At 35.9% G+C, this 14,005-nt stretch overlaps 1 protein-coding gene across 4 annotated transcripts in view; it reads left to right on the top strand.

The window, feature by feature from the left end:
* Window positions 1-14,005, top strand: part of LOC138321438 (protein SCAI-like) — a 28,583-nt gene that overhangs the window by 9,648 nt on the left and 4,930 nt on the right. Inside the window, exons 4-14 of one of the 4 annotated variants that reach the window (XM_069265136.1) lie at window positions 4,468-4,566; window positions 5,470-5,566; window positions 5,928-6,026; window positions 6,639-6,794; window positions 7,838-7,960; window positions 10,148-10,328; window positions 10,853-10,949; window positions 11,265-11,346; window positions 12,137-12,209; window positions 12,767-12,937; window positions 13,341-13,441. In XM_069265136.1, the coding sequence (XP_069121237.1) occupies window positions 4,468-4,566; window positions 5,470-5,566; window positions 5,928-6,026; window positions 6,639-6,794; window positions 7,838-7,960; window positions 10,148-10,328; window positions 10,853-10,949; window positions 11,265-11,346; window positions 12,137-12,209; window positions 12,767-12,937; window positions 13,341-13,441 (1,279 nt within the window). Of the gene's footprint in view, window positions 1-4,467; window positions 4,573-5,469; window positions 5,567-5,927; window positions 6,027-6,638; window positions 6,795-7,837; window positions 7,979-10,147; window positions 10,329-10,852; window positions 10,950-11,264; window positions 11,347-12,136; window positions 12,210-12,766; window positions 12,938-13,340; window positions 13,442-14,005 lie in introns of all 4 variants that reach the window. The other 3 variants (XM_069265134.1, XM_069265135.1, XM_069265133.1) reach the window with 3 other exon arrangements.

Genomic DNA, 14,005 nt, shown 5'->3' with positions numbered 1-14,005 from the left:
CTAAGTCAAATTAAGGTCATCCTGCTATGGCCATGGATGTTTTAAGGATAATAAATTTTCAAGGTCACAAGCATTCATATTGATGTAAATGACTTCAATCCATATTATAATCTACTTTGTATAAATGCAGTATATCAATGCTTTGTTTTCTAGGTCAAATACATCAGTTTTAAGTCAAGGTCATTCCATATCCATGCAAGCTTAAGTCAAGGTCATAAAGACTTAGTCGATTTTCAAGGTCATCTGCTGTAAGATGATCAATCCATATTATTATGAACATTTTACTAAGTGCAGTATCAGTGTATTATTTTCTAGAGCAAGTACATTCTTAATCTCCTGAAGTTATGATCACTCATATCCCATTCTCTTCATGAAGATGTGGAGCCATACACTCTTTGTGAAGAATACACTCTCTTTGTGAAGAAAGTGTATGTGATTGAATTGTAACTGCTGAAGATCAAGCCGATAGGGCAAGTATGGTGAAGGATAACCACTTCACTGGCTTGTTTTACTTTCATTAACTGTTTAAATGGGTTAAATTTGAGTGTGCCAATTTAAGGGGATTTACAAGATGTTGTGTTGGAGCCCCAGTGGTATAGCTCGTTACGTTATTGTATGAGCTAGAAATAGTATGATTGTCATGTCTATTTATACAATTATTGCTCTTTTCTGATAATCTGTCTAAAATCAGTCACAAGTCTTTTGAGTGTTTGCATCTGACATTTGCCTGGGTAATTACAAGATGGTCGGTTTCTGTCTCGTGAATGGGGATCCTCAAACTTTGGCTAGTGAACTGGTTTGTTGATTTTATGTTTTATTAAACATTTTGTGTCACCTAAGATGTACCAAGGTTTGGTAAATATAGGTGAAGCAATATCAAAAGTAAAAAAATCTGTGACTAATGTCTTTCTATTGCTGTATATATATGATCTAAAGGAAGCAACTGGACTAGTGTTAGAATATCAAATACCTTAATCACTAAGCCAACCCTGAAGTTAAAAGCTGTCATAATCACCCAAGTCATGAGGCCACCATTTTGGGCTTATTTTATTTAACAGTCATGCTAATTTACAAGGATACATCGGTTTTCATTAGAACATTCAGGAAACCCAGAGTACCCAGAAGAAAAAAACCCACTACAACCTAGAGATGAAAGGCTAGTGGTAGAATATTTTACACCTTAATCATCCAGCCACTACAACCCAGAGGTGAAAGGCTAGGTAATCACCTATATAATCACGTACACCAGATAAGGCATTAACACCTTATATATCACAGCACTACAACCAGAGAAGGCTAGGTAGAACATTATACACCTTATATATAATCATTCAGCCACTACAACCCAGAGGTGAAAGGCTAGTGGTAGAACATTTTACACCTTATATATAATCATTCAGCCACTACAACCCAGAAATGAAAGGCTAGTGGTAGAACATTATACACCTTATATATAATCATTCAGCCACTACAACCCAGAGGTGAAAGGCTAGCGGTAGAACATTTTACACCTTATATATAATCATTCAGCCACTACAACCCAGAAATGAAAGGCTAGTGGTAGAACATTTTACACCTTATATATAATCATCCAGCCACTACAACCCAGAGGTGAAAGGCTAGTGGTAGAACATTTTACACCTTATATATAATCATTCAGCCACTACAACCCAGAGGTGAAAGGCTAGTGGTAGAACATTTTACACCTTATATATAATCATTCAGCCACTACAACCCAGAGGTGAAAGGCTAGTGGTAGAACATTTTACACCTTATATATAATCATTCAGCCACTACAACCCAGAGGTGAAAGGCTAGTGGTAGACATTATATACATCATCCAGCCCTACAACCCAGATGATATAGTAGATCATTTACACCTATATAATCATCAGCCCAGTGGTAGAACATTTTACACCTTATATATAATCATCAGCACTACAACCAGTGAAAGGCTAGTGGTAACCTTATAATATACAGCCTACAACAGATGAAAGGCTAGTGTAGAACATTTTACACCTATATATAACATCCACACACAGAGTGAAAGGCTAGTAGACATTTACACCTTATATATAATCATCCAGCCACTACAACCCAGAGGTGAAAGGCTAGTGGTAGAACATTTTACACCTTATATATAATCATTCAGCCACTACAACCCAGAAATGAAAGGCTAGTGGTAGACCATTTTACACCTTATATATAATCATTCAGCCACTACAACCCAGAGGTGAAAGTCTAGTAGTATAAAACCGACATTGTGGTAAAGTCATACACTTTAACCACTGAGCCAGTGCCCACAGCGGTATGATAAGCTTATAGTATTAGTTCTATATGTCTAATATAACCACACACTCCCTCATCACCAAACCCTATCAACCGAATGCAAAGTTAAGCTTGTTACGAAATTAATACAATGAACATATGGTTTTATAAACATAACTCCCTGGAGGACGTCCTTGGTACAGCTCTACAATTGATCCTGATGCGAATTCCAGACATGCTCTCGTTTAAATATTTCCATTTTACCAATTTGCTGCTTATTAGTCCTTATTGGCAATTTACTCGCTGATATTCATTATCTGGTATTAATTGTAACAGGAAAACCTTGTGTGTTGTTAGTTTGTCTGTGATGTGTTGTACACAGAGTATGGAGTGCTTCGTTTATTGATTATCTCCCAGTTCTGATCGCCTGAAGGTCAGCTTCACCCAGTTCAACTCCGTCAACTGACACTCACAGTCTAACCATGATTACTAATAAACTCACTCCCCACCTATTTACCAGTGTCCGGTTCAGATTTATAATTAATAGATTTTCAGATATGAAATTATTTAGTTGATCCAAAAGACGTGTAAGTTATTATCATTTTTGTGTGTTGTGTAGCAAACAAGAGCACAGGGATATTGCAGATGAAATATTTAACAAGCAATGAAGTAATGAGATAAAGTTTACGATCGGTGGCCTCGTCCTTCGGCATACCTATAACACGAGTCGTGCACGGGCCAGCATTTGTTTACACCTGATAGTCATCATTATTGTGGGCCACTGTTGTCATTGTACGACTGTCGAATACATATACACATGCTTTGTCTGTATCAGGCACGGGGAATTGTTTTGTCGTCACTGTCATTGCAGAAGGCTTGATTACTTGTGTGGAACACAATAGCCTGTGTAGTGAGCCAATAATATAAGTAACTATTTACGATACACAGGCAGGTTTTACGGCCGTATTCAGTTACCTCATTTAAGCAGAGATTTAAAAGATGAATAAATTAATGATAGCAAGAATGGAATGCTAGCAATAATCAGTTCTTCATGGACAATAGCTAAATACTGTTGGATGAAATACATTTAAATGGTTAGTCATTAAAGCAGATATTTAATTATTATTGATGAATAAAGTAATGATAGCGAGAATGGAATGGTAGCAGTATTAAAATCTTAATGGGCAGTAATTCAGTACTATAAGAATGGACCTGTGTCTGTTGTCAATAATTTTCATAAATAAACACATATACATGCATATTGTTGTCATTTTTGTAAATTTATACTTTTAACTCTATATCTGAAATTTAAGATTGAGCAGCATTTACAATGATCTAGCTCTGAATACATTAAAAAGTTTAAAATTCAAGCATATTTTAAGTTATAAGCTATTTTAGACATTGTAAACAAAGTTAAGATCCAGATAGTTTGATATTTGCTCCTTTTTTTCATTTAGACTTTTCCTTGAATTGAGTTGATTGAATTTCTGTAAAAAAATTAATGGAAAGTACATGTACTCAGTATACAACTTTTAAGCCTCTATTGAACTGAGTCATGGAATTAGAGGATGGTTTTTATGATCTGTGATTCAAATTTACATTTCTGCCTTTTCTTAACTTACATATACTGACATTCATTTCACTACATAAGTGTAAAATGTTATCCATATCTAATGTTATGTGGAGTATTCCATGTGGAGGCTGGATTATTAATATCTTCTAGACATATTTCTTGTTAATTTCCCTATCAATTAAATCTGTCTATTTGGTATCTATATGGTACATGTACCATATTTTCTTTTGTGTAAGCTATAACTTACCTGAAAATTGGGTATGCAGCTTATAATTAAGTTGGCACAGCTTATACACAAACAAAATAAAAAATTAGAAGATGGATTGAAAACAAAAGTTTAAAAAAAATCTTTTAGATATTGAAGAGCTGGTGAGGAGAACAGTATGATAGCTAGTAGACTGAAACACTGTTTCATTTGATAGTAAACAATATATATGTTCCATGGACTAACATATTGAACGACTTGAGCTGACAATGATATATATGTCAACATAGTGTTATATTCATTTAAACATACCCTGATTACAATACTAGTATCTTATCTACTTCTTTGATAATCTATTGTACATCTTGATTATGAATCTGATACAGTTCTAATTACTGGGTTTTTTCTTCATTTTTTCCAGCTTGCGTACCAGTGAGACAAACTACCTGAATGAATCGTTTAGTTTTTACTCGGCAATCCGTATGCGAGTGTACTACTCCAAGGCCAACAAGGAGGAGAGGTATGGGTGGGTTTGTAGTCCTTATATATCAATTGTTAATTATTATAGATAAATCAATAGAATCTTTTCCTAATTTGAGAGTGTGACAACAAAATCACAACCTTTGTCAAACGTGAGAGGTTGAAGGTTAGATGTTTATGGATTCACCAAGGAGGGTAATTCATGAATGTCTAACCCTTGACAAGACTTAGGAATTGAGGATTGGATATTCACGGTTTTCCTCAATTAGGTTGGGGGGGGATGTCTAAACCTTGTCAAACCTCGGAGGTTGAAGGTTGGATTTTCATGAATTCACCAAGGGGTGGTAGGGGGTAGGCCATCCATGTTTAATTCTTGTTGAGGGCTGGATATTTATAAATTCTCCCAAGGATTGTGATTTCATTGTCACACTTTCAAAGTACCTAATGAGTACTTTTTCACCACATACAAAAGAAAATGATGATACATATAGTCACAAAGAAGCGTTCTGAACATACATGAACATGGGTTCATCAAAGTCTGCCAATGGAAGTATTATGGTGACCCCAAGATGAATGTCAAGAGATAGAGGTGGAAGTCTTTTGTCTTATTTATTAGAAAATTGGGTTTTTTGGGGGGAAAAGTTATAATGATATCAATAATTTTTCTTAAAAATAAACAAAAAAGTGTCCAAGACTCCAAGTGATCAAAGTTTTTGTAAGAAGTAAAAACTTGTCATGTACATTGTGTAGGTTTTTTTCCCATTGTTTCATTTCATATCTAAATAATTCATCCAAATCTTTACAAGCCTTCTTACAAAGAGAGAAAGAAAAAGTAGAGAAAGTTTACTATATACAGAGATTATCTGTACTGATGTGCATTTTGCTATACAATCAGACCAACACATTGCAGTGTCTTATTCTTCGAAGCCATTTTGATTTGCAGGCCTGACCTGATGGTGAAAAAACTGAGATACTACGCACGTTTTATTGTTGTCTGTCTGCTGCTGAAAAAGATGAAACTTGTACGAGATCTAGTGCGGGTAAGATTTACGAGTACATGTAGAAGCAGGCTTGAAACTTGATAACTGAGATATAAGGTTTATATAGAATTAAAGGCTTATACGAGATCTGATCTAGGTAAGGGTTATAAGCTTGTAAGAGATCTAGTCTCGGTAAGAATTATAAGCTTAAACATTTAAAATCTAGTTTATGTAATGAATGAAAAACTATACAAGATATCATGCAGGTAAGGAACTGTAATTTGCAAGCTTTTCTGAGATCTAATTGATCCTGTCCTGATAACTTATTTTTCAAAGTTCGAAACCTAGCTTGGGTAAAGTCTAAAAAATATAGAAGTGATCTTATTGAGATGAAGCATTGACAATGTTGATGATTTTGCAGGAGTTGTCTAAGCAAATAGATGACTACACATCGACATATGAACCTGAGGACAAGAGCGAGTGGCGCCAGGTCCTAGACGAGATCAAAGCTTTCATAGAGGTGAGTGTGACACACCTGAGGGCAAAATATATATAAAAAACATGGTACCTAATTCATTTTTTATTGAAAAGACAAAAAAACCTTAAGATGTTAGATCATTAATATTATAGCCCGCTATTAAAAAGGGGCGGGGGGGGGGGGGGGGGGGGGGGGGGATGTGTGTGTGTGCTGTAACTTACGTCCTGTCATGTCTCGTCGCTGCCTTCAATTGCATGTCATCCAGCTACCACACTCTATTCAGCTTTGATAAATGGAAGAGTGGACATTTAAGTCTTACAACTAATTTTAAACATTTAATAGTAAATTGACCTCAAAATTGATTAAAATATAAATCGACAAGATCTGGTCGGTTTGTGGATATATGTTTCTGTCCTAGTTGACAAGGTTATCCCTTGTGTAAGAGTCTGGCTGTCAACACTTGGCAAAGCCTTGTGTTAGCCAGTCAAAACCTTACACTTGTTGAAATATCTCTGTTCATTTGACAAGCACCTGTAAGATTTTATTAATCTGCACAAGGGTTGTGACATCCCTAATCAGGTAAAAGTCTCTTTATGTTGTCGCCCAATGTTGATGTTTTATGAGATGTGTCTGATGAAATGTTTTTGTTTTAAGGCGGACAACATCATCAGTGTAGTGGATATAGACTCGTCCTCCATCGTCCTGTCACACAGGCTGACCCCAATGAACAATACACCTCTGGATCCCAAGGGAACACCAGTATACCTGTCCCTTCAGGAGATACTTATAGTAGGGAACTCGTCAGAACAGGTGAGAAATGAGTAGGGAACTCGTCAGAACAGGTGAGGAGGAGAGAGTAGGGAACTCGTCAGAACAGGTGAGAAATGAGTAGGGAACTCGTCAGAACAGGTGAGGAGAGAGAGTAGGGAACTCTCAGAACAGGTGAGAAATGAGTAGGGAACTCGTCAGAACAGGTGAGAAATGAGTAGGGAACTCGTCAGAACAGGTGAGAGGGAGAGTATAGGGAACTCGTCAGAACAGGTGAGAAATGAGTAGGGAACTCGTCAGAACAGGTGAGGAGGAGAGAGTAGGGAACTCGTCAGAACAGGTGAGAAATGAGTAGGGAACTCGTCAGAACAGGTGAGGAGGAGAGAGTAGGGAACTCGTCAGAACAGGTGAGAAATGAGTAGGGAACTCGTCAGAACAGGTGTCGAACAGGTGAGAATGAGTGAGAAAGGGAACTCGGTCAGAACAGTGAGAAATGAGTAGGGAAACTCGTCAGAACAGGATGAGAAAGAGTAGGGAACTCGTCAACGTCAGAACAGGTGAGAATGAGTAGGGAAATCGTCACGGAGTGAACAGAAGGTGAGGAACAGGTGAGAAGTGAGAAGAGAATTTGTCAGAACAGCTGAGAAATGAAAACATACATATCTACTTCTGAAACCACTGGTGAGGGTGAGGTCAAAACTTCTAACTGAAGGCTGTTGCTGCATGATTTGTACTAATCCCAGAAGATCTTGCGGTTCCTAGCCGATTGAGGCTTCTTGGAGCAGATGAACAACAATATGACTGATGGAAAGTTACATTCTAGAAGAAGAAGACAAAAGGTTGAGTTGGATTTTGGATGTGATTTGATCTGGTTTTAAAAGAAATGTGTTATCCTACCCAAATGTGGTTTATTTACACATATATATGAAGCTTGTAGAGAATGTTTCATTTTACTTAATATGGTGGAGGTTCATCAAGGCACTTTAGAGAAAAACATACCTGAATAGGACAGAGGTGTTATTCTTACATTGAATCCTTAATTTAAGCTTAAATATGGATATATTCAATATGGGTTTCTGTTACAGGTGAAATTCAGCGAGCTAACACTGGATATGTTCCGTATGCTACAGACCTTGGAACGAGAACCACAAGAAGATTTATCCAATCAAATCTTTGATGCTTCTCCAGCGCCAGGCAAACCGCCATTTGTACGTCCGCATACCTATGTAAATAAGTCTTCTCCTGTTATTGCACGACTAGTGTAGTACTCATTACATTGTAACGTCCACTCATACAATGGACGTTTTCACTCATTTTATATGTAGTTAGATGTTCGGGCGCAAGCATGGATTGACACATTCACAGTTATACTATTCATTGAGCAGTAACATCCAATCATAGAATGAATTTTTTCACCCATTCACTGTTCACATTTAGTTAAAGTGAATAGTCGGGCAAAGAAAACCAGTCTAAATGCGTTCATTGGCCTTCCAAAAGTTCTCACATATTAATACGACGGTCAAGTTCTGCTTAATTTCCCAGTTCTGATCATTAAAGTAAAGAAAAGTTGAAAGCATTGAAAGCGAGGTTGTGTAGAAATGTAACCACGGACATAGTGAGCCGGGAGGACCGTTTTAGAATTCCCATACTTTAAATTAATTTCTTCGTACGCAGACAGATTTTGACGAGAGATTTTACTTTTCCATTTCATAAGAAATTATACTGGATACATTCACACCATTTTTACCGACTTTAGCCATCCTTGCCCGACTATTCACTTTAAGACTTTCAGACACAAATTGGAATTACAATATTCACAGTTTCATTTACTTTCCGACATGATAATGTGAAAGTATGGAGTATTACTTGATACTTTTTTGTTGCCAAAAATTTACAAATAATTGTCCGACTAGAAATTCAATACATTGGTATTTTATTGTTTACTTTAACATTTCAAAGACACTCAAACATAGTTATGGAGAATAAAAAACTTTCATAACTCACAATATAAATCTTTATTTATAAGAAAAAGAAACTGATATGTTATATAACTAGACTATCACACTTTACAATTCCATCATTGTATAGCATGTTTAATTTACTTGAAGGGAGATAATTATAAAAGGACATGATCTAAACCATGCCATAAAACATCAGATGTCAAAGAGACAATTTTTAGCTCACCTGGTTCGAAGGACCAAGGTGAGCTTATGCCATACTGTGGCGTCCGTCGTCCATCGTCGTCGTCTCCAGAACTGCTGGTCGGAATTCAACAAAATTTGACTTTTAGCATCCTTATGCATTACTGAAAGCAAATTGTACAAATGATGGGGCTGACCCCCCAGGGGGCCTGAGGGGTAGGGTCAATAGGGGTCAATTTGGCTTTTTCGATATAAATGACTTCTTCTCTGCAAATGAGCATGGGAGAGCACTCATAATGCAATGGTAGCATCCTCATTGGTTGGAGATTCTAAATTGTTCAAATGATGGGGCTGACCCCTGGGGGCATGAGGTGCGGGGTCAAAAGGGGTCAATTTGGCTATTTCCATATAAATGACTTCTTCTCTGCAAATGAGCATGGGAGAGCACTCATAATGCAATGGTAGCATCCTCATTGGTTGGAGATTCTAAATTGTAATGTTGGGGCCGACCCCCCATGGGCAGAGGGGTGAGGTCAAAATGGATCAGTTTGGCTGTTACCGTAATAACAATTTCTTCTCTGCAACTTATCATAGGGTAACACTCATAATGCAATGGTAGTATCCTTATAGGGTTAGGATTCAAAATTGTAAAAATAGTCGCGGGGCCAAAAAGGTTAATTAATTAGGCAACTATTTTCATATAAATTACTTCCTCTCTATAACGATGTATTGGATAGCATATTCCTATGGAATCTATAGCATCATTATATGGTTGGGATTCAAAATTCATCAAATTGTGGGGTCAATTTTGCTATTTTCTCTAATTGTAAGAGTCTCTGTGATTTTTGTATCACTATTTACTAAATTACAGAATTACTAAAAAAAACAACAAAAAAACAGGTGAGCGATACAACCCCTCTGGGACTCTTGTTTTTATTTCCAATCTTCAACTCCTTATTATTCTAAAACTTTATCATTAGAAATAACTGAATCAAACTCCTGAGTCTTGTTTTAGCTAATATCTTACCCTGCCTGTTATGTAATTATGCAGACCCACTTTTTCTCGAAACAAACTTTAGTAAAAAATGTTCACATATTAAAAAGTTACATACCCCGGGTAAGGAGAAAAATGTACACTTTTGTTTTGGTTCATATTTGTTTGAATAGATATATTCTGTATATTCAAAAAGAAAATTGTCATTGAGAAGTAACGGCTGATGAATTTCATCTGACATGAGATTACTTTATTCTCAGGAGAACGGTGACCGGAACAATCGGAGAGAGAATCCACACAAGTACTTACTGTACAAACCCACCTTTAGTCAGCTCAACACATTTCTTGCCTCAGGATTCAAGGAGCTCCCTCCCAACGGAGCCATGCTGTTGTACATATCAGCTGATGGTTGTCTAGGCAACGCCAAACGTAATGATGATGGTACGTTGTTATCATATTTATATACACATATCAGCTGATGGTTGTCTAGGCAACGCCAAACGTAATGATGATGGTACGCTGTTATCATATTTATATACACATATCAGCTGATGGTTGTCTAGGCAACGCCAAACGTAATGATGATGGTACGCTGTTATCATATTTATATACACATATCAGCTGATGGTTGTCTTGGCAACGCCAAATGTAATATGATGGTATGTTGTTATGTTTATAAATACATATCAGCTGATAACTGTCGCCCGATGCAACACCAAACATAATGATAATGTCATGTTGTTATCATGTTTATACATATCAACAGATGGTTGTCTAGGCAACGCCAAACAATGATGGGTAGGCTGTTAAGATGCATATTTGAGGAATGATTATCACATTTTAACCTGTGCTGCTGTGAAACAAATGTCGCTATATTTCTATTTATAGTTGTGATTATTTGTAAAACACTGTATATATATCAAATTGAGCTGAATGTTCACAAAAAGTTTTATTTCTATTTATAGCTGCGTATGATCTGGGAGGTGTGGTGACCAACAGTAGGAAGGACGGTGACATTATGAACAGGAACAAGAGATCAGGGACACTGAAGGAGATGCACTGGTATGTCACACAGGACTTTATATATACTGTAAATGTGCAGGATTTTATGTTAGATGACTTGAGATAATAGCTTACAGTCCATACTCTATGTAGGTCCTTTTCTGAACAGGAGTTTTAATATACTGTAACTCACTTTTTATTTGTGTATACAATATTCCACATTATCGTTATCTTATACATATTTGTAAATACCTATACATTTGTACGTTTTACATAATCATTTGTAAAATTAATATTTGAATTTGCGTCTGATAGTCAAAGCTTAATTAAAGTACTGTTGTTATCATCCTAATCATAATCTATTTATTTCTACAGCCTACATCCGGGGGATATATATCCATACTGTCGTAAACCAATGTTCCTCATCATAGATAGCGACAATAGTTCCGCATTCCAGGTAAGAGACAGTTTGAAGCTAGTAATGCAACTTTTTTTGCAAAGAAGGTTCAACGTAGTTGAGGACAGCTTTTTTGACAGATTTCATAGCCCAGTTTCATGAACATTCCTTAAATTTAAGGAATCCCTTAACTTAAAATTCTCCGTAGGAAAGCATTACACATTTTAAGGAAGGCTCCATAACTTAAGATTTTTCCCTCAACTTTTGAATTGCTTTTCTATGGGGAAATTTAGTTCAGGAATTTGTTAAAATTAAGGAATGTTCATGAAATTGGGCCCACTTTTCAGTTTAAATATCTTTATTTGAATCACAAGATTCAAACTTGGTGGTTAATAACATGAAAAGTGATGCATCATATATTTAATGAGTTGTGTTAAATTTAGGATCTTATCTTTTCTGTTCTTCCAAACTGATTTTTGTTCTTCCTAACGTCTCCCTTGACACGGCCTCACTTTTGGCCTTTATTGAGCACTCGTCCATGTGAGGTAGGCTCTGGGTTCTGTCCCCTGGACAATACACATTAAAGTCTATAAAAGTGGTAGTTTCTGCTCCTGCTTAGTGCTCAGCATACAGGGAGTGGGGACGACTGGTTCGCCCGTTGTCAGTACAATTTGACCAGGTGGGGTGTGTGGCTATGGTGTCTTCGGCGGCATGCTTCAGTGATATAACACTATAAAAAGGACAAGATGTCCACTAAACAAGAAGACACAGCACATGACCATGGCTGTTAATAGGACTTTAAAATAATCAAACAAATCTTTGTACGTCATGATGTCCTGTGTTTTTACAGAATTTCCCCAATTTGTTTGGACAACCTGTGGTATGTCTGCTGTCTCAAGAACAGGTACCAACTACCATGCAGGGTATGTAATACTCACTTATACAATATCTCTCCTATTTTATAGGAGATCATTAGAATTTTGCTTGAACGTGTATTTGATATTTGTATGGTTTCTGTCAATATGTCCACCTTTATCAATCAGTTATTGAGGTACAGTATAGCTTGTCTAATCCAAACACATGTACCTGTCTTTTCAAAATTTCAAAGTATGACATTTTCTTCTAAATCATTGTAATTTAAACCTGTGTAATCAGGAAACCTGTCTAAACCGGATGTCATCAGGATCATCATATTTGCCAGTATATACAGGTTTCAAGATTACACAGGTTTTATTAACCATGACGAAGAAAGGTATCAGACCCCAATTTCTCAAAACAAACTAAGTAAAAAACTTACTTCAAAACGAACTGAAGTAAAAAACTTACTTAAGTTATAATTTTTCATATAAATTAAAAGGAGAAAAACTTAAGTTATGGCTTAAGTCTAAACTTTTGTTTTGACGGAATTGGAGCCTGGATTAGACAAGCGTTGGTTTTGACAGGTTATGTTGTACTAATTGTTTGAATGTCTCTGTTGCAGACCATCAGAAGGGCAACCTGTTCACCTTGTTCCTCCACTCACCACTGATGGCCTTCTGTTATGTGTGTAATATTAATGACATTCCCATCACCAAGTGGGAGAAATGTCAAGGTCAAATAGACAAGTTTATGTCTGAGGCATCAAAACTCTTTCTTAGATCCAGGTCGCTTGGTAAGTATATAAGCATCTTTGTGAATGGGAATTAACTCTCAGTTTAATCAGAGGCCAATATTTTGAAATCTTCTCACTCAGAAGCTCTTCCAGAATTTTGAAGGAAGAGCTTTCAGATTGAAGTAGAAGAGATAAGATTCAGTGATTTGAAGTTATATTCTAGAAGTAAAAAAGAGCAAAACAAGTTAAGCTCAGGAAATGTAGCAATATACTTTTCTTACTATTAAAATGTCATTGATATACCTTACTATAAAATGTGTTATTGTGAAAATATTCTGTTCTGGATATTGCCGCACTATACTAAAGTTGATGACAGCAAAACCTATTTTAATTGTTAGCAAATTTATTAGATTGTGTATTGCATTAACAAAATTGAAATATTTAATGCATTTTCTGATTTCAGATCACTCATACCTACAGTTTATAGGTGACGACTTCCTGCGATTATTAATGTTCCGATTTGTGTTCTGTTATATTGTCCTCATACTTCATCGAGGATTCAAGGTCAGTTCTTATATTTCAACTGTCTATCTATAATCTTCTGTAGGTACAACTTAATTCTATTCTCAGTCACTCCTTGACAATTTAGCATACAGACAAACGACAAAATACTAGTAATGGCTTGCATTTAAGTAAAAAATCATCATCAGTATATTATCTTAATGCAACTTTTGAATTATACTATAAAAAAGTTTTTTTTTTCAAGGGTACTAAATTTGCGATTTTCGTTTCAAAACTAGTTCCTTATGATTAATTCAGGTGGATTTCAAATGAAATAAAAATACCATTCAATATCAATCATTAAGATAAATGTCAAATTGTGGCAATAAACTGTTATAGTAATTGCAAAATTTGCAAAAGTATATTACACATGAAAGAAATTTGGTTTCCTAAAAGTAAATTGTATTATTGGCATCATAATTATCAACTCACTTCTGAGTCATTTTAATATAGTTTCTGGCACATACATGTTTTATAAGAGAATACTGTAAAATGATATCCAACATTTACTAAGATATTAAGATGTTTTAAAAGATATTTCCATCTAGCATATATGATTCTGTCTAA

This window comes from Argopecten irradians, chromosome 4 (genome assembly GCF_041381155.1).
Source record: "Argopecten irradians isolate NY chromosome 4, Ai_NY, whole genome shotgun sequence".
Lineage (NCBI taxonomy): Eukaryota > Metazoa > Mollusca > Bivalvia > Pectinida > Pectinidae > Argopecten > Argopecten irradians.
Note: the sequence above shows the minus strand (reverse complement) of the source record. Positions and strands in the feature narration are given on the sequence as shown.